Source organism: Plectropomus leopardus, chromosome 21 (genome assembly GCF_026936395.1).
Source record: "Plectropomus leopardus strain MGB_pleo_1.0 chromosome 21, ASM2693639v1, whole genome shotgun sequence".
Classification (NCBI taxonomy): domain Eukaryota; kingdom Metazoa; phylum Chordata; class Actinopteri; order Perciformes; family Serranidae; genus Plectropomus; species Plectropomus leopardus.
Window position 1 is genome coordinate 26,700,309 of NC_142196.1, and position 21,506 is coordinate 26,721,814.

The 21,506-nt window shown below is 37.2% G+C and overlaps 3 protein-coding genes across 4 annotated transcripts in view; all 3 read left to right on the forward strand.

Annotated features, from left to right (window-relative positions):
• Positions 1-4,835: 4,835 nt before the first annotated feature.
• On the forward strand, positions 4,836-11,072 carry LOC148186101 (uncharacterized). The gene is made up of 3 exons (XM_088071893.1): positions 4,836-5,053; positions 6,290-6,536; positions 6,660-11,072. The coding sequence occupies exon 3, from the start codon at positions 6,978-6,980 to the stop codon at positions 10,311-10,313; it is 3,336 nt and encodes a 1,111-aa protein (XP_087928019.1). The 5' UTR covers positions 4,836-5,053; positions 6,290-6,536; positions 6,660-6,977; the 3' UTR covers positions 10,314-11,072.
• A 582-nt stretch (positions 11,073-11,654) lies between these two features.
• LOC148186102 (caspase recruitment domain-containing protein 8-like) lies at positions 11,655-16,291 on the forward strand. 2 transcript variants are annotated; one of them, XM_088071898.1, is made up of 2 exons: positions 11,655-11,780; positions 13,283-16,291. In XM_088071898.1, the coding sequence occupies exon 2, from the start codon at positions 13,339-13,341 to the stop codon at positions 15,181-15,183; it is 1,845 nt and encodes a 614-aa protein (XP_087928024.1). In that variant the 5' UTR covers positions 11,655-11,780; positions 13,283-13,338; the 3' UTR covers positions 15,184-16,291. The 2 variants fall into 2 exon arrangements, with proteins under 2 accessions (XP_087928024.1, XP_087928023.1); XM_088071897.1 differs by having other exon boundaries at positions 11,659-12,190.
• A 2,566-nt stretch (positions 16,292-18,857) lies between these two features.
• LOC148186103 (LIM zinc-binding domain-containing Nebulette-like) overlaps positions 18,858-21,506 on the forward strand; it is a 41,073-nt gene continuing 38,424 nt past the window's right edge. Inside the window, exon 1 of the mRNA XM_088071902.1 lies at positions 18,858-19,172. Coding sequence (XP_087928028.1) covers positions 19,104-19,172 — 69 coding nt within the window. The 5' untranslated portion in view covers positions 18,858-19,103. The remainder of the gene's footprint in view (positions 19,173-21,506) is intronic.

Genomic DNA, 21,506 nt, shown 5'->3' on the forward strand with positions numbered 1-21,506 from the left:
CTCAGGATTGATAAAGTGTCTATTTATCAATTGATTGATCTATCTATCGCTCTATCTATCTGCCTATCTGTATCTGTCTATCTATCTATCTTCTACTCTGGATACAAACTAAACTTAGCTAAAGCACACATTTCAACAGTAAATTACTACCCATTCCAATTATATGACAATAAAATAGCCTTATTGGGTTTCTAAAACAAATAACATACAATTAACAAAATGTATAAAGCCAGTTCTATCAAAGTGGATGAGGACATCAGGAGGAATATTGAGAGAAGTTCAGGAGTAGATACCTAAATAATGAACCCACTTTAAGCTTGAGGACTCTCAACATCCTCGTGTTCAGTATGCACGATAATATTGGCACGTCAGCGGTATCGACAGATACTGGCTTTACAATTATATCGGAACCAACAAGCTGGTTTCTGCCATTATGAGATGTTATATATTGGCATATGCTGTCTAAAAACCCAATATCAGGCATCCCTACCTCACATACTTAAAGAGAGCCCTGTTGGAAGAATATAATTAGATTAATCATACCAACCAAAATTAAATTATCAACAGCTCAACCATGTTGAAGAAGATGAGGGGCAACTAATGTAAACCGTTTCAATGTATTTTGGCTTTGTGATGAAATTACAGTTTTGAGTAAGCGCTTATGTGGGTATTTAAAAAATCCTGAGCTATGATATACCTAGATCACATATAGTACGATTCTGAAAGTAAAAAACTGTTGTTGATCTTCAGTCTCTGTTAATCTTTGACAGAAATGTCCTACCTTACAGGACTGCATAATCATATTGTGAGGAAGTGCATCAATAAATGTGTCAGTGACTTTTGAACACAGTCACTGTATTTTATGGTTTTATTATCTAAAGTAACTTTTTAATTATTCTTATCTGTTTTTTTATAACTTTCTCTTACAAAACAGTAAAAGTCAGGTGTTTGACCACTCAGCAAAAAGCTGCTTTCTAACTTTCAGTTTACCACGCTGACTCCAGTGGTGAATCCTCACTGCTAATATTCAAGTTTAAAGCATGTGCAACGATCGAGGAGAGCACTTCAGCAGACACCAGGATATTCAGAAATCACACACTGTACGATTCTGAAAGTAAAAGATTGTTGTTTATCTTCAGTCTCTGTTAATCTTTAAAAGAAATGTCCTGCTTCATAAGACTGCAGGATAACACTGTGATGAAGTGCAACAATAAATGTATGAGTGAAATAAAGTCAGACTCCAGTATTTCTGGCTCCTGAGGTAAATCCTCACTCAGTGACATGCTAATATTCAAGTTTAAGCATTTGCATAATGATTGAGGAGATTGTAAGAGGAGAACTTCAGTAGATACCAGGATATCCTGAGATCACACACTGTACGATTCTGAGAGTAAAAGATTGTTGTTTATCTTCAGTCTCTGTTAATCTTTGAAAGAAATGTCCTGCTTCATAAGACTGCAAGATAACACTGTGAGGAAATGCAACAATAAACGTATAAGTGACTTTTGAACACACAGTCACAGCGTTAAATGGTTTTATTATCTAAAGTAACCTTTAAATCAATCTTATCTCTTTTTTTTAACTCTTTTAGAACAATAAAAGTCAGGTGTTTGACCCCTAAACAAATGGCTGCTTTCTAACTTTCAGTTTACCAGTCAGAGGATAATTAGATTTAACATTACTCCCAAAATTACAAGCAAATACTTATCAATAGCTCAAACATGTGTGAGATGATGAGGGACGACTAATGTCAACAATTCCAGTGTATTTTGGCTTTGTCCTGAAATTGTACAATTTTGAGCAAATGCTCGTATGGGTCTTATAAAAATTCTGGGCTATGATTTACCTACACCACACAGTACTGTACTTTCGTGATACGACAGGAGAAACAGTGTGAAGAGAAGACAGATATCTATTGAAAATCTTGTTGGCAGGTTTTAGAAAGGCTGTCGCAAAAAGACAGAACAAAGCAGAAGCACCAACACAAGATGAATGAATGAAAAATGTGAATGAAATAACTCGTAGGATGAGAGCTCAAGAGGAGTAATGTCGAGAGAAATTGGAGAAATGGACAAAATTTACACGTCAACAACACGATAAGAGACTGGACCACTGAATATATCACGGGAAGGAAAAGGTTGTGTGAGACAGGACAATACAAGTCTAGTTAGCTGACAGCTGAAGCATCTAACAGCTAACTAAAGTTACCTGTGTGTGGTTTCCCACCTTGAACAGCAGACTGTTGTGGTTCAGCTGAGGAAACATCCAGTAAAACTGTCCCGGGACAAATTCATCCAAGACACGTTGCTGCTGCAGTTATTTGATGTCATGATTTACGATTTTATGTTATGGAGTGCTGTCCTGATCTGGACTGCATTAATAACTTTGTAACATGCATTTAAATAACATAGTTTTCTTCTTGCTTTTTGTTCTTTTTCTACCAGACATTTCCCCCTAGCTTTTTCAAAATATTTTTCTAAATGTATACATTTTTTGCAGTTTGTAAAACATTTCTTTGCAAAGTGCTCATTGCCTTTTCCCTCCCATGTTTTTGAAAGAAATCTGACCAATATGCTTGGTGCTAAAAGGTTTAAATACTTGTAAAATGCGCCTGAAAGCAACACAAGAAAGGTGTTGTTACTCCAGCTTTCAGTCTGTGAGTTTGAGCTCTGCAGACTGACGACTAAAAACCACACAGAACAGCAGCTATAATGTGTGCTCTGACATGTGACACACAGAGCTGTGCACTGTCTTTATGGGCCTACATATTCAGTCATCATCACCATAAGAAGCCATTTAAAGCTGATCTGAGCTGAGCTTGTTGCTCATCAACCTCCGCTGCATCCGTCAAACAGTCGTCCTCACAGGACGCTTCGTTCACTGACATTTCAGGATGCTGTGATTAAGTTTTAGAGGTAAAAACTCACCTGTGTCCTTTGACCTCTTTGTGTCCATGCAGCCAGCTGTCCAGTCATGTCAGATCATTGTGGTAGGACAGGGAGGACAAACCGTCTTCAGGAAGAATCAAATATAATCACAATGTCCTCAAGTGTGACTGAAGCTCGTCCTCCTTCACATCGTCCATCTGAAGACAGCTAGCGACCTAAAGAGAATCACATTCATGTGCTCAGTTAGCTAAAGACCAAATTAGCTTGGTTTAATTACCTGTTACTAACTAGGTTTAGTTTGGGTTTAATTAGCTCACAGTTATAATAAAGTTTGACACACAGAGCTATTTAGGCTCTAAAATTCAGCTGTCACTATCAAAAACCATCAAAATTCATTAAATTAACCATCAAAAACCATCAAAATGAATATGGGGTACTTTTACTAATTAAAATAGTAACTGTGGGGTAGAGTTATGCTCATATGTCAGTTTTCAATAATTGAGGACTTCATTATAAAGTCGTCTTGGTAGGTGGTTCAGAAATATCAAAGTCACATGTTGAGACCAAATTCCTATCATTAATGTGCAGCACATGCATTTATGAACGTATGAAAGACATTCACCCGTCCTGAAGAGGACATTAGTGTTCCCACCTGTCACTAATGAAGTGTTTTTGCTGCCATGTACTCTTAGAGTGCCCTCCACTGGGCTTCAGGAAAAACTGCACCGTAATGTTGTGCCATGTTAAAACAAATGTATTATTATTTTAATAACTTTATCACTTCTTTTAATTATAGACCACGGTCTGAGTATTTATCAAGGAATAAAGATTTTTAATTATTACAAGTGTCTCCTTCATCCTTGACCAGATGCCCATGATGTTTGGGAATAACTCAGGACAAAGGATTTAGAGCACAGTGATTTAAGCTGTTTTCTCACGTGTCTCAGGGCTTCACCTGCACCTAATGACGATGTTTAGATTTAAAGGACATGAATTGAATGTTATCTAAAATCTTTTGATGGAGTGGACTTATCTCCTAAAAATGACTTTTGAGATAAATAAATGACTATTAATCTATTTAAAGATGTTTTAAAATATAAGAAACATTGAAAAAACACACCAGAATGAAAATAATTAATAAATTAAATTAAAATATTTTTTAAATATCTCTTTACATGTCTGTCTTTTAAATTATTTTTTTTCTGTGTCAATATTCCCTCTTTTATGGAAGCCCTGTGGGGGAAGTGAGGAGCAAGTTTTTTTTCTCTGGTGGTCCATTTTTTAAGTCCAAAAAAGAATAATAACAATCGAATAATAAGACATGCATGTTGTGTTTAGAGTGCAGAGAGAAATGAAAAGTCCCCTGGTGATGCATTTCAGCCTCTTGTGGTTGAAATGAGCATTACAAAAGGAAATGCTTAAAATTAGCCTTATTTTCCCCTCATCTTCTTTTCATCTCACGCCCCCAAAAAAAGTTTTTCCCAATTTTTTTTCTTGCTCAAAAAAAATGTTTTTTCCTTGCCCAAATGTTTTTTCTTGCCAAAAAACCCCAACAAACTTTTTTTTACTCGCCCCCCAAAAGCCATTCTTTCCACTCTCTTTCACACATGAACAAAAACATTTTTTGGACTTAGAAAATGGACTACTAGAAAAAAAAATTCCCTCTTGCTCCTCAGGGCTTCCATACTCTTTCAATCCCAAATTTATTTTCGAAGCCAAAACTCATATTGTCACGGTCATATACATACATTCATATATATATATATATATATATATACACACACACACACATACACACACACACACACACACACACACACACACACACACATATATATACACATACACACACATACATACATATGTATATATACATATACATATATACATATATATATGGCAGCAAAAGTGAAACCAAAACTACAAAACTGGGCTACGTGGCACAACTTTCTCTCCATGTATAGTCAGTATGCTGACACGGAAGTGCTCAGTTGAGGCGTGTCAATTAACGGTACACACCAAGGACATTTACTAGTCTTGTCCTATTGTCCCCCGCATGTTATGTTTACGGAAAGACTCCGACTGGACGAGGCCATACGGCTGCAATCTGACCGAAAGACACACGTCGATCCGGAGGAGCGCCTGAGATCTTCTCTTCTCATCCGGTAAGCGGACATGATGTAAATAAACAAACACACGTCTGACTCTTTGTCCGTGGAAATCAAGGACAATTGTGTCTATGTTTCTGGTGAAATATCACATTTTTAATGTGTGTAAAGTAACCGGGTACTGCCCCAGACACCACCCTTTAGGCAGGATGTCAAAAATGGCGAATAAAGTTTGGTGTCCAGCTGTGCGACGTGATTTCATAATGATGGACTTTAAGCTCTTTCTGGTGTTCAGTCTCAAACCATTACTTGTAATCTGTAAAGTAAAACAACAACTTGTGGATTTGGGGGGAATTACGTGCTGAAGTTATTTTTAGAAAATCCATAGCCGAGCATTGACTTCCTGAAGTTTATGGTCACAGTTAGGCCAATAGATTTCCTAACGTGTACTTGTGTCCACACAGGCTGAGGTATTTTAATATTTAGAATATAAGCATTTTAAAGATTGAAATGAGTGTCAGCAGCTGGTGTGTTAATGTGTGCCATAACACTGGTAAGATGTGCTAGTGATTCATACACTACTGAAACAATGACTGAACCCACACATTTCGATGAGACATCTAAAATTAGTCATCAGTTTTCATTATTTCCTCTGAACTCTGCAACTTGCACTGCAGTTTAAAAAAAAGCTGCTGTGAAATCATTTATATCAGGCTGCAATAATCACAAAAACAGCCTGCAAAATCTTGGAGGCACTAGGAGGCTGTGTTCTTAAAGTGAATTATTGTAAAGATATGCAACCAATAAAACAACCCGTGAATGCAAAACAGAAAAGCCCAAACTCTGTCTCACAGGACTCTTGTGCTTGATCCGTTTTCTGACACGGCCAGTCGCAGTTAAATTGCCAAATCTTTTAACTCTAGCAGCAATATGCGCTCGTGACACTGACTATAATAAATCTAATTTCACTTCACTTCAGCTTCTGTGATGTTATCATTATAATTAAGGCTGGACCTGAATCTTCAGCTGTTCAAATATTTGTTAATTGGGTAGGTATTTGCTTTGCAGTGTTTGGAATTGAATATGTATTTTTTGTTTTGTTTTTGCAGAGGACAAATGGCATTTTAACGTTTGCGAGAGAAATAAATAAATAAATACATGTTAAATCTTTTTTTGGAGTTAGTATGCCTTGCTTTTGTTTCACAGGGCTTTGCTAGGTTAATCTAAGTAGTTTGTAGCTCTATAATAATTTCATTCACTCATTCATTTTCTGTAACCGCTTGTCCTCGTAAGGGTCGCGGGGGGCTGGAGCCAAACCCAGCTAACATCGGGCGGAAGGCGGGGTCACCCTGGACAGGAAGCCAGACTATCGCAGGGCCGACACATATAGACAGACAACCATACATGCTCACAGTCACACTGGAGCAAGCCGGAGACCCCGAAGGGAACCCACGAGGAGAACAGGAGTTTTTCCCCCTATAGCATAAAAATAACCAGTGATTCAAGACTTTTCTTGAATCACTGATACAGTGCTGTGGAAGTAAGTCTCACTGTGCAAGATTACACTTATGTTGTAAGCACCAACTTAAAACTGTGTTTTAAAATCTAAAACAACTTTAAAGTTTAAAAGGATTTTATTTTTCATATTCTGCTTTTTTTGTAGGACCAGATGAGAAATACACAGTATAAGAACATGAAGATGTTTTAAAAGTCTCCGTTTAAGATCAAGTTTCAAAAAGAAAAGATGGAAGGAGAGGAGAGAAAAACTTCCTCTTCCTCCCCTACTGGATATAACGCAGGCAGCTGGAAGTAGAAACCAAAAGAGAAGAACGATGAGTTAAATGAAGAAAGTAAGAAATCATTACAAAAACAGAAAAAAGGACGTCAAACTGCAGATATCAAGGAGCTGCAATGGAAAAGCGTCCCAGATTTGCAGATCAAGTCTTCCTCCGTTTCTCTGTATCCCATTCTTCCTTTTATTATGTTTCCAGCTAAGATTGGTTGTGACCTCCAACAACAAGAAATGCAGGTCAGCTCATCTCAGTCTGTGTGTAATGAAGACAGTCTCCAGTTTCAGCAGTCACCTAAATCATCAGTCAGCAGTCAAACACAAAGTGGGGAGGGGGAGCAAAGAGATCTTGATTTACCCACAAAAACAGACCATTCTGACCCAGACAGAGAACATATTTCACATGGTCCTAAATTACATGACATGCCAGTTGTAGATTATTATTTGCCTGGCCTAAGCTCAAAAAAAGGACGTACTGACTTTCAAAGATGTTCCCCGGAAAGAGTGTCACATCATGGCCACCACAGCTTTCTTAACACTTCTCCCTTTTCCATCCCATTTTACCATTTTACCTACTCTGCTAACCAAATTCTCTATCCAGACCCCATGTTAGAACTACAACTTTTTGAATGTGAAAAGAAACTTTTTTACGATCAAAAAAAACTAACTAACTATCAAGAAACACATCTTCATCAACAAAGACAACACCAGAAAAGCTTACACAAAGGTGATGATGTGTCAGAACATGGCAGTCCAAGCTTACTCCCTAACCCTCCGTCTCTTTCCAACCCTTCTACCTCCGCTTCCTCCTCTGCTTCCTATGACACAGGCGGTCGTAAGAAGACAGATGATGCTCTAAAGATTGAAAAGGAAGAGTTGAAAGATGACAAAAATGAATCATTACACAAATATCAACAGAGTCAAACTTCTTGCCCTGGCCCCAGTTTAGAACAATTGCTTACTGAATACAAAAAAGCACTTACTGATTATCAAAAAGCATGTAATGACTATCAAAAATCACTTGCTGACTGTCAAAAAGCACGTATTGACTATCAAAAATCGCGTAATGACGATCAAAAAGTACGTACTGACTATCAAAAAGTACGTACTGACTATCAAAAAGCACATATGAACTATCAAAAAACATATGTAGACCTTCAAAATGCACATAGTGACTTTCTAAAAAGACTTTCCTATGAAAAAGCACTTTTAAACAAACAAAGAAGACACCAGGAAGGGTCTTATTTTGGGTCAGCACATGGTGGTTCCAGCTTATACCATTACGCTCCTTCCCTTTTCCTTCCTACCGACTCTCCCTCCTCTGCTGGGTATGACACAGGCACTCATAAGAGTTCAGATTACCTTCTAAAGACAGGGATGGAAGTACTGAAAGACGACAAAAGTGAACCATCAAACAAATATCAAAGTCAAACGTCCCTCCCAGGCCACAGTTCAGGACAAGTGCTTGCTGACTATCAAAAAACATGTATTGACAAGCAACTTCTACAAGCACTTAAGGACGATGTAAAGGCATATGCTGACCGAATCTCCAAAGATTCCTCTTTAATTGATAAACCACTGAAGAGAAGAGCCTCGAGCGTCATAGGTAGGAGAACATGTAAGAGAGACTCCCTTAGTATGACTCCGGTCACAGATTCTCCCGACTACATGTTGGATCGACTTTCAGCTGATCTACTCAGTTCCACATCAGGACTCGACTCGACTAGTCCAGATAATCCCAGGGAAATTGAGCTGAATACAACAGCCAGTCCCTCCATCCTTCAGCTCTCCACCAGTGACGATGATGATTCAGACTCTGATGCGTTATGCCACAGAGAAAAAGAAGGAGATGAGTCGTCTGATAGATTCTGGTTTGGTGGTGAAACTAGTAAATGTAAACGCACTTGTTTACGTTCTCCTCCTTTGTCAGACCCTTACACACATCTTCCAAATAAAAAAGATACAGATGAAGGTGGCCCCAGCTTTAGTAACACTGGTTTTACATCCAGTGTGCCCACCTCCTCTCAGTCCACAGCCCCGACTGTCGCTGCTCCTCCTTGTCCACGAGACAGACCCACAGTCCTCCAGGACTCGACTGTCAGTACTGAAGGAAGCAGAACACGAGACGCATTCGAGCTTTTGTCTGTGCAGTCTGAAAGAGAACCAGGAGCTGACAGGGATGTTCTGATGGAAATAGATGCAGCTGTTACAGCCATGAAACACTCAGTCACAACCACCCTGCCAGCCCAATCTCAGCTCCTACAATCCCCAGAATGCTTCAGGAGCAGGAGAGACTCCGGCTGCCTGCCTCGCTCTCACAGCCTGCCTTCACTGAGTCAGATAACGTCTGAAGAGACGCAGACCTTCACGCGAGCTGAGAGCGTACCTGACGTGCTGTTAACAAACAGCTTTGAGGAGTTCACACCTGAAATCAGAGCTGATGAAAACGATGAAAGCTACTGGTTCCAGTGCTCCTGCCCAGGCCTGTACCAGTGCAGGGTGACAGGCCTGCTGTTTGACATGGAGGCAGCAGGGGACGTGGTTTACGGGATTGTCCCCTGGAACAGGAGGCTGCTGGCCCAGCATCACAAGAAGCCCGCAGGACCCCTGTTTGACATTGAGTGTCTGCAGCAGTCTGTGCGTCAGCTTCATGTCCCTCACTGTGAGATCCGCTCCACAGGTGGATGTGACTTCTTGTCAGTGGCTCATGTGAACGATGAGGGCGTTGAGTTTATCAGCCCTCACAAGATAACAGAAACTCACGTGATCATAAACATCACGGGGTTTTCCGCTTTCGGTAATGTCAAGGATGAAGACTCACCACCTGTCCCGGTCCGAGCGCTGGTCCTGCTGTTCTACAGGCCCCCAGCTGATCCTGATCCCACATCCCTCCTCAATGTGTTGTTGCTGCCGAGGAACGTGGCGCTCCGGGATGTCCTGCGGACCAGGAAGAAGTTAGTTGGAGATGAGCGCTACATCGAGACGTCCTCAAACTGTAAACTGCTCCCACAGCAGGAATACACTCTGTCCACTTGTCCTGAGGACAACTCAGTTCGAGTTCAACCAAAAAAAGCAGAATTTGACTCTGACAACTACGAAAATTACATCACATCATTCCAGGTGAGATTAAAAAAAATCCTTGCAGACATTATGCTGCTTCTAAGAGACACCGACAGCTCCCTCAGTGTCTGGGAAAGTGAGGTTTGTCTTTCCTCCACTGGAGTAAGACGGTCCTGTGGGCAGAGCGCTGTGAATCTGCCTCCTCATGAGAAGCTGTTGGACGTACGGAGCAGCTTCATCGATGGGATATCAGGACCTGTTCTCAAAAGTCTGCTGGACAAACTGCTTGAGAAAAAGGTGATGTCTGATCCTGAGAGGGAGTCAGCGGACGTGATGCCAAACACAAGAGACAAAGCTCGTTTTGTCATCGACACAGTGAGGAAGAAAGGTGAAGCTGCCAGTTCAGAGATGATTGAGTTCCTCTGTGAGGCCGACCCCTTCCTCTGTGAACACCTGGGCTTCATCTGAGGCTACATGAACAGGTGATGCATGCAGGACGTGTTGACCTGGTGTTAAATGTCACAAAAGAGTTTTTCTTGCAACAGTTAATGTTCTTATCATTGCCTCTAAACACTGTACTCCATATGCTCAGTTTATCTACGTGTGTTTGTGTGTTTATGTCTGTATATTGATCACAAGGTGAGGAGCAAAAAATGGCATAATGCGCATTCAGCAGAGTGGCTGGTCTTGAGTTCTGTTAAACAGCTTTTTCATTGTAAAAACATACATCATATTGTTTTCATACTTTTATTGCCATTTGGTTTTTTTTATATTTATCATTCTTAACTTTTCCAGAGGTTTTTATTTTCTCTCACTATGTTTATTGTTATATACCTAAACACCATGACAAATTTCTGATATATGAAAACCTACTTGGCCATAAACTTGATTCTGAAAAGACTTTTCCACAAAATTAATCAGTTTTACTGTTTTGATAAAGTTATGGAAACCTTGTGATGTACTAAATCAATTTACTATATGTGAGATTAGAACCACTATGCTTAACTATACTGTATTTAACTGCTTTTCTTAAAAAAATATTCACATTGATAGGTTGTATATAAGGAAAGTCTTTCAAAGTTTAGTTTGAAACATTTCATTTCTAATAATGAATTCCTTTTTAAACACCTTAAGCACTTTTAAATGGCATGTTTCACATGATTCTTTATATGTTTTGCAAAGTTACAACACACAAGATTTGCAATAAATAAATAGAACAAAACAAAAGCTTGTCTGCCTTGATGCGTCTGTGCACCAGACACTCAACATATTAAATAAACATTAAATACAAACATTTTACATACTGGTGTGAAAACTGAGGCATAAACTAAATATTTTCGCTTTTATATTTTAAATACTTATCTTTTTCATACTTTCTATTTCCATTTTCTATAGTTCTTGACATAGGAATATCTATGAGGAATCATAATTTCCCGCCCTTGAAATCAATAAAGTATTCTGATTCTGATTCAATACAGTAAAACAACACAAAGGTCAGAGGGCCCCTTCATAGGATATCATACAGGAGAACAGAATATTTCACCCTCAACTTTAACTGAAAAACTCTATCAAAATATCGGTTTTAATTAATATCAAGTGACGTCAAATGATCAGAGGCCTCACAATATGATATTATCGCATCTGCATTACACAGGTATTATTTCAGTTTTTAGCTATTGTTTTATAAAGTCATAAATGAGAATAAATAGTGAAAAAAAGTGAGGCAGCAATGCGCCAGATGTGCCCGATCTGCCATTAAAAGCCCCCAAAAAAGTTTAGTATTTTGCAGCTCCTCCCTCCCTCCTGTGCTCAAATCTCCTGTGGGCGGGACAAAGACGCGGGAGTAGCAAGCGGGTGAGGGAAGAAAGGACATTAACAGCGTCACCAAATGTAAATGAAATGCTGGACTGACATCTTTTTGGGGACCGAGTGCAGGTAAAAATGACATTAAACGCAGACATGTGATCGCGTCATACTGAGCGCAGGAGAGCCCGCCGGCTGGAGATCGCACGCTGCAATTTGACCGAGTTTTGCGCTTTTTTAGAAGTGAAAGCGAGACGGAGTTGATATTTGCATTTGTTTAGTGGACACGATGAGTGCTCATAACTTCAAATCCACCATAAAACGGGGCTGCGTTGGCGGCACTGTGTGCCTGAAGCAAACAGACGGAGATAACAAAGTAACAGGAACACGGAAGTCCCGGCGTTACATCGACCGGATCAAAGTTTACTAAACGAGGATTGACCGCCTCACGCCCCCCCCCCAAATCAGTGCGTTATCCCTGTTAATGCGCGGCCCCCCCTTGGTAGTTAGGTTTGGGAGGGGCACACGCTCACGAGGACCAGGTGAGTAAAAATACTTGCTTTTTATTGTATGAAAACCAGATGTGTGTTTTAGTAAAATAAAAAAGTTTTTTGTCCACATGCTCAGGAGGGACATAAGAAGGGTCATTTGTTAATCTACCAATGTTAAGGTGCATTTATCAAAGCTGTGGTCAAAAATTACAGTTTGAGTCGTATAAAATATAGCATGTAATATGAAATGTGTAAAATAAATATTTCATAAAAAGAGTTGGGGTGGGGGAAACTAGAGGAGGGAATAATGCAATTAGAATTAGTTTATTTTAAGAAGTAGATAAAACATAAATAAAATTTATAAATACAAGACTATATAAATAACTTAAAATATAATTATTTAAGTGTTTAAATAAAAATGACACAGCTTTGTATTATAAGTGTACAAACCCCAATTCCAATGAAGTCGGGACGTTGCGTAAAACATTTTTTAAAAAAAAAACAGAGTTCAATGATTTGCGAATCCTTTTCAACCTAAATTCAACTGACACAACGTCCCAACTTCATTGGAATGGGGGTTTGTATATTAAGTTTGGGTTTTCAACTTATTCTAAAACACAACATGTTAGGAGGCTCAGACAAGACAAGATTTGATTTTTTTGTCACTCTTCTAGATTTTAAAAGCAACAAAAGTATTTATGCATGCACCATGTTTTCAGTATTTGAAGGAAACCTAGGGGAACTTAATGAGTAGTACTTTAAAACTTAAAGCTGGACATTAATAGTGCATAACTCTCCTCTACTCTTACGGCAAAGTGAATAGGTATTACTTTAGAGACAATTCAGTGGATTTACCGTTGTTAATGTTTTCCTTCCATAAAATAAATGTTAATTTAATGTGTTCACTGTGAGGAGAATTATTTTTTTCTTTGAACAATAGTTTTCTGAACTGAAGACACTGTTGATGGAGAAGAGGTACAAATGTGTGGGTAACTTAAAAAAAATGTAGAGAAACTTCATACTTTATCCTCCTTATCGTTATAAAATATTGCATTGTGAATAGCATGCTACATTATTTTCTCTGTTTTAATATCATCCACATGTCTGTTGAACTCTTTTACTCTTTTCTCTGCTTTTTTGCAGGACTTAGAAACACATAAAAAAGAAACTGAAGCCAACAAGAGAAGATCTTAAACAGAATGCTAAAAATCAATTCAAAATCAATTCAGCGCCTTGGCACTCATGAGTTTACATCACTGAGATATCTGCTGTCCACAGGAAGAAAAGAAATAGAAGAAACTTTTCACTACTTGTACAGATCTCCTGCCTTTCCCGTGTTTTTTAATTCTGGCACCAGAAGATACAATAGCGAGACTACTGGACATTGTAAAGATGAGTCCTCTCACCCCCCTCCTGCACTGTCAGTCACAGACGGCCTTTCACAAGAGGCCTCACAGGTGATCGGTCATCATTTACGATTGGCAGGTGACACGTTTTTGCAAGGGAAGTTAAAAAATATTCGCCAGCCCACCTACACCTCAAACTTGGTAACGCGCTTCAGGGCCATCATACCCTCTGCCACTGGATTTTTACTCAACACGTTTTTCACAAATGGTTGGATTTACTTTTATGGCCTGGACAAAAAAAACCTTCTTGTTATGTCCAAGCAAAACTCAGAACCAGGAGCTGACAGTGATGCTCTGATGGAAATAGATGCAGCTGTTACAGCCATGAAACACTCAGTCACAACCACCCTGCCAGCCCAATCTCAGCTCCTACAATCCCCAGAATGCTTCAGGAGCAGGAGAGACTCCGGCTGCCTGCCTCGCTCTCACAGCCTGCCTTCACTGAGTCAGATAACGTCTGAAGAGACGCAGACCTTCACGCGAGCTGAGAGCGTACCTGACGTGCTGTTAACAAACAGCTTTGAGGAGTTCACACCTGAAATCAGAGCTGATGAAAACGATGAAAGCTACTGGTTCCAGTGCTCCTGCCCAGGCCTGTACCAGTGCAGGGTGACAGGCCTGCTGTTTGACATGGAGGCAGCAGGGGACGTGGTTTACGGGATTGTCCCCTGGAACAGGAGGCTGCTGGCCCAGCATCACAAGAAGCCCGCAGGACCCCTGTTTGACATCGAGTGTCTGCAGCAGTCTGTGCGTCAGCTTCATGTCCCCCACTGTGAGATCCGCTCCACAGGTGGATGTGACTTCTTGTCAGTGGCTCATGTGAACGATGAGGGCGTTGAGTTTATCAGCCCTCACAAGATAACAGAAACTCACGTGATCATAAACATCACGGGGTTTTCCGCTTTCGGTAACGTCAAGGATGAAGACTCACCACCTGTCCCGGTCCGAGCGCTGGTCCTGCTGTTCTACAGGCCCCCAGCTGATCCCGATCCCACATCCCTCCTCAATGTGTTGTTGCTGCCGAGGAACGTGGCGCTCCGGGATGTCCTGCGGACCAGGAAGAAGTTAGTTGGAGATGAGTGCTACATCGAGACGTCCCCACACTGTAAGCTGCTCCCACAGCAGGAATACACTCTGTCCACTTGTCCTGAGGACGACTCAGTTCTAGTTCAACCAAAAGAAGCAGAATTTGACTCTGACAACTGCGACAACTACTTCCCATCATTCCAGGTGATCTTAGAAAATACCATGAAACACATCAAGCTGTTTTTGAGTGACACCGACAGCTCCCTCAGTGTCTGGGAAAGACGAGTTTGTCTTTCCTCCACTGGAGTAAGACGGTCCTGTGGGCAGAGCGCTGTGAATCTGCCTCCTCATGAGAAGCTGTTGGACGTACGGAGCAGCTTCATCGATGGGATATCAGGACCTGTTCTCAAAAGTCTGCTGGACAAACTACTTGAGAAAAAGGTGATGTCTGATCCTGAGAGGGAGTCAGCGGACGTGATGCCAAACACAAGAGACAAAGCTCGTTTTGTCATCGACACAGTGAGGAAGAAAGGTGAGGCTGCCAGTTCAGAGATGATTGAGTTCCTCTGTGAGGCCGACCCCTTCCTCTGTGAACACCTGGGCTTCATCTGAGGCTAAATGAACAGGTGATGCATGCAGGACGTGTTGACCTGGAGGTCTAAAACATTTATTAACACACTTTTAAAGGTTCAAACATATAGATGTAAATCTTTTTGTTATTTTTTTAAATAATTGTAAATATCTTTATATATTTATTATTTTTCAACATTAAATCAACAATTTTTATTTTTGCTTTAGCTGCTTTAACATACTGTAAATGTGGACAGTTTTTAAATGTTGAATTTAAACTACTTTTTTTTTTTACTGATAAACATATACACCTTTGTCAATATATTGTAGCCTTTTGCACTATTCATGAAGTGTGTCACTTAATTCTTACTGTTACTCAGACTCAATATGTTTGGATACTTTTGATGTTGTTTCATTTTACTTATTTTGTTTTAAGGTTTTTCAAACAAGAACCAGGTGTCATTAAGTTCTCAGCAGGTGTGGATCCAAATAAACCAGAACCACAGGGGAAAAAAATGGATTTTTAGGAACTGCAGGTAGAATTGCTGTTTTCAGGTAGCCAATACTTTTTTACTTTCTTCAGCCAGCAGGGGGAGTCATGTGCTTATTTGTAAAAAGCACATGATGTGAGCCCTCAAATGTTAAAAAAAAATAATAATTTATATATTTTTTTTATTTGTTTGTGTAAATAAATTTGAAGGTTTTGGGATTTTTTTTCTACTTTCTTTTCAACAATGTTGTGGTTTTGGGGTGTTTTTCTAAGCTGTAAAATGATAATATATCTGGGGGTTGTTTTTTATTTCTTTGCATTGAGTACTTTTACTTTTGATAGTTGAAGTACATTTTCTTAGTTTTACACTAACATTTTCAAAGCAGGACTTTTACTTGTAAAAAAGTATTTTTTCTACTTTCGTAAAGGAACTGAATACTTTTCCAGCACTGTACTGTATAATATCTGCAAATCTCTCCTTCAAACTGAATACACCACCTTTATCGTTTACCTAAAGACCGTACAGAAGAATATGTAAAACATCATTAATTAGTTGATTGTCAAAAAAAAAAAAATTAGCAACTATTTTGCTAAACATTTAAATATTTTTTGGTGTTCTATCTATCTGTCTGTCTTTTTAAAGGGTTTTGGGTTTTGAAATGTTTGTATTTTATTTCACACAATTTTAAGGTTTCTTTAAGGTCTTTAATATTTTCTTTTTTCTTCTGTTTTTCTTTAAAATAATTTTGTGATCTGGGGTATTTCCTCAGTACTAAGTAATAATTTATATAATAACAATAATAATAATAATTATTATTATTATAATTTAGGGGTATTTTTACTTGTAACAGAGTATTTTCAGTGTGGTTTTAGTACTTCTACCTAAGCAAAGGAGCAGAATACCTCTTCCACCACTGAAGTGTGTGATGTTTCACAAGTGTGTCACAAAAATCTAAATTTTACAAGATTTAACTGAACACATCGCGTGTATGGTCACCGAATAGAGCTTGAACGCACCATAACGTCCCTCGATGTAAACTTTACCGGATTATATCAGTTTACCTTAACCAGACAGTCCCGAGATTGACACAGCATCATATAAACCAAGTAGGATTATCACAACATTGCAGTAATGTTACTTACGTTACTCTGTCCTTCGAAAACCTCACCGTTTTTTAAAAACTCATTTTACTACATGTCACTAATGGCCTATTTTGTCTTCAAAACACTGAAAGTTTGCCCCTCTGTGAAGCTAAAAATATCGGATTTAAATACATTCATCACCCTAGGTAAAAGTTTTATCATTTTAGGTAGATATTAGACATTAATGAGACCACAACATGTAACACCGACGGTGCCCGCTGCTGCGCATCAGGTAAAAATTCAAATTTTGAACTCTAACGGTCGACCAGCTAACGGTTACCTTATGCTAAAGTTAGCTTGTTAAATTAGCATGCTAATCTGTGATGAATGATTCACCTTTTTGTGGAGTAAATTAAGGTGTGAGCGGTGGTAACTCTTTATCACAGAAGTTATATCGACTGACGACTAAAGCCAAAATTTCTTTTTTTTTTTTTTTTAATACTTACCGTTTGTCGATGTCGGTGGTTGCTAAGCTAACGTTAGCTGTCAACGGTGGTGCCGTTTTACCAGATTTTACAGCCGAATAAAAAGCGTCAAAACGTCCAAAATAACTCCTCAAACGACTCTTGAAGCTTGAATAACACATTCACAATCTTCAATCGCATTCTCGGTGGATTCAAACGTTCATATTTACGCAGAAATATGGCGAAACACTTCAAAATAATCACTTTTTAAGCTAGTATGAGGGCACTGCGCGCGAGGAGGTAAGTAGTAATATTACCGTAATTTAAATTTAACATACTGAGATAATTCACGTTTAAAAAATGTCGATTTAATTTTCTGTTTAATTTTAAAGAGTCAAATGTTGATCATTTTTGCTAAGGAAATCACTTAAAAATCAACAGATTATTTAAAAAAAAATTAAGATTAATTTTCTGTTGGTTAACTAGTTGTTTTGTCAGTTTATCAATTATTTAAAAATATATATTTAATTTCAGCATTTTGTTTTATTGAATCTGAAAGCATGACTTTTTTTATATTTATGTTTAAAAATAATTTAACAATTTACATACTATCATAAAAGTTGCAAATTAATTTTCTGTCTAACAACTATTAAGTCCAGCTCTAATATTGTTTTTTAAAAAATTTATTTCATTTAAAATTATTAAATATTTTATTGAATCTAAAAGTGTCACACGCTTTACCTTTTTTTCGATTCAAAAATTCTAAAATTTGCAGATTAATCTACTCAGTGCAGCATAATAATTTTTAGTATCACATGCTGGATATTTTCACTTAAAACAGTACTTAAATATTGACAGTTTATTTTTAAAAAAATAATGTGGATGTATTTTCTGTTGATCAGCTGTTTGATTAATCAACTAATCAATGCAGCACCATATATTTTTCCTTACATTTATTTTATTTGATTATTTTAATTTGATTTTATTGATTCTGGAAGCATCATTAATTTTCCTTAAAAGAACTAAAATAGTTATTACTGTTAAAATATGGATTTATTTTCTATCAACTACTTATTGAATCAATTTATCAATGTAAAGTATGACTCTTTAATTTTAATTAATTTTTTTTATTTTATAGAGCCCGGAAGCATTGAATGCTTGACATTTTGCAGAATTAAAAACATATTTTAAAACAGCAGATTATTTTTGTGCAAATCAATTGTTTGATAAATCAATTTATGAATACAGCTCTTTATTTGTATTTCGTTACTCTTATTTTAGTTTATTTTATTGAATATAGAATCATCAAATGTTTGATATCTTTGCCTAAATTAATTGGTTTTTAAAAATTAGCAGTTTATTTTTTTTGCTAAATAAACATTTATAAATGCAGACTATTTTTTGATCAATTATTTAACAAATCAGCTCTTTAATTTTGTTTCCGGATTTTGTCGTTCGAGTGTACATTGAACCATCAAATGCTTGAAATTTTTTGCCTTATTTACTGATTATTTCAATAGATGCTTTTAAAAAAATGCAGCTCTGCTATTTTTATTTTATTTTATTTTTCATCGTTTTAATTTTTTATAGCATTTGATTAATTTTATTTTTGAGTGGAGGATAAATGCACTTCCTGTATTCTCATGTTAGTTTCCTGTTTTGTCGGTGCTAATTCCCGCCAGCTTGCCTCCGGTGGAGCGGTCGGTCCCGGCGCAGCATCCAGCCTTCACACCGGACGGAGAGCCGCTGAGTGTGGGAGCACAGCCGCCGTCTCTCCGCTACATTTTGCAGCTTTTTTTCGCACTTTGTCGACGGTGTCGCGGGTCGGAGAGCGGCTCGGCGGGGACATTTGGGACTCTGGACGTTAACTACATCTCTCCGGTAACAAGTGGGATTTAACGGGGAGCGGAGAGGAGGTTTGGAGGATGAACCCTCCGTGTGCCCGCTGCGGGAAGATCGTCTACCCGACGGAGAAAGTCAGCTGCCTGGATAAGGTGAGCACTTTGTAACTGAAAAGATGAACCATCATTTATTTATTCTGCACTTAAAAAACCTTAAAACCTTCACACTAGTTCGAGGTTTTTATTTAACTTATTTATTCAAGTTTTTCTTAATGTCATTTGTACAGCGACTATCCTACAGAGGAGCAAACTGTTACACCTCCAATTATAATTATCTAAAAAGAAAATAATGCAAATAAAAAATAAATAAAGAGAATCAAACATATATACAGCGAAGATGTATGGTATCATTTACTTTAGTAAAAGTACAAACTGAAAATAATCTATTGCTACTAAAGTCATGCTTTTGCTTAAGTAAAAGTACGAAAGTATCTTTAGAAAAATGTACAGTACTACTACAGTACTACAGTACCCAATGCAGAGAAATAAAAAAAACCAGAAAATTATTATTATTGTTATTGTTGTCGTTATATATTTGCTTATATAAGTAAAAGTGACGTAAAATCAAGGAAAAGTACTTCCTAAGTATTAAAAGTCAAAATATCTGATGCAGAAAATCTAAAACAAAAAAAGAAAGATGGAAACAACATGTAATGACAAAAACGATCTAAAAAGAGAGAAAAAACAACCCCAAAAATCAAAATTATTAAAAGAGAGAGAAAAAAAACATCCAAAAAATATTTAAAAAAAAGAAAACACTCAAAGAATTTTCTATTATCGGAAATTAGGGGGGGAAATCACCCCCAAATTCCTAAATTATTAAACATATTTTGAATAATTTTTAAAAAAGAAAAAATTAAAAAATTAAGGAAATGTAAAGGGAAAAAATGACTTCTAGTTGCAGCTGTAATTGTATAAACATTTGGGTAATTTAACCTTTAATGAAACATCATATTTTAGAAACTTTATTTAAAAAACTTTATTTTGTAACTAAAGTCTGTCAGACAAATGTAGTGAAGTAAGAAGTACAGTATTTCCATATGAAATGTAGTGGAGTAAAAGTATTAAGTGGCATGAAAAGAAAATGAATACTCAAAGTAAAAGTACTGTAAACTTTTTTACCTAAGTACAGTACTCGAGTAAATATACCTAGTTACATTCCAGCACTTGACACAAAATGGTGCAGAAGTTGAAATACAGGATTAACATAAAAATATTTTATATAGTAAATAAAATAATATGTGTAATTGCAAAATTAAAGAACTGAATGTAAACAAGATTTAAGTTATAAATATGTGTAACAAATATACAAAGATACTAAATTGTCATTGCAAATTAAACAAAATAAACAATGAAATTTGGTTTGCAGCAATCCAGTCCATTTAGCTGCATGAATAAATTAATGCATTAAAAAATTAAAAAATAATAGTCATATAAACATGAAACATACAAATAACAGTTATTGCACTGTTGTTTTTAAATTGACTCATATTCTGTAATGTAAACAGGTACAGTAAAGGTAAATTTACATTATATAATATTTGAATGACAGTATTGAAATACTGTAGTGATTTTAAGTTATGAGAGATCATTTATTAATTTTCTGTTGTCTAATCATTTTAATTAATTGTCATCCAGACAAAACCTATATGATGATTATTGTAATATTGTAGTAGATTTTAAAGACAATTTAGCATGATTTATGAATTTTATTGCTTTCATTTAGTTTATAGATATTCTTTTATCAGCCTAAATGAGGCCCACACTGCAGTGAAACAAAATTAATTATCATATGAATTCTCCTTCCTTTAGTTTCATGTCCACATTCATATAGATTTAAACTTCTGTGGTAGCTGCATATTGTATTTTTGGCACTATAAATATTCTGTTTTATGTATATTTCACAGCAGGAAGAAGCTTTTTAATAAAACTGTTTTAGTGCCATGATTAAAAATACAGAAATATTGTAGCAAATAAATTATTTAAACACTACAGAAATAGCACAGGCGGTTATAATAATTATGTGATGTGACAAATAAAGGATATAAAAGGAATATTTCAGGATTGTCTCGATAAACGCCTCTCTTTTTAAGCTAGTATTCAGAAACTAAGTGTTGAATTTGCACGGTAACACCTCTGCAATATTCGGTTGCATAATGGTGATAAATTATTAATTTATCTTCAGCGGTCTCATGCGTTCGCTGTCTGTCCTATGAGGCATCAGATGACACAACAGCATGTAGGCACAAGCTCCCACCTTTCATAATACAAGACTGAAGCAAACACTGTTTGTTGATTGTGGATGAAAAATATCAGTGTCATCATTCGATATTTCTAGACCAGTAAAGACTAAATTTACCTTCTGTCCCGTCTATTTAAAGCTGATTTGTTTGAAGACAGAATAAGGAAATAAAAGCAAACAGTGTG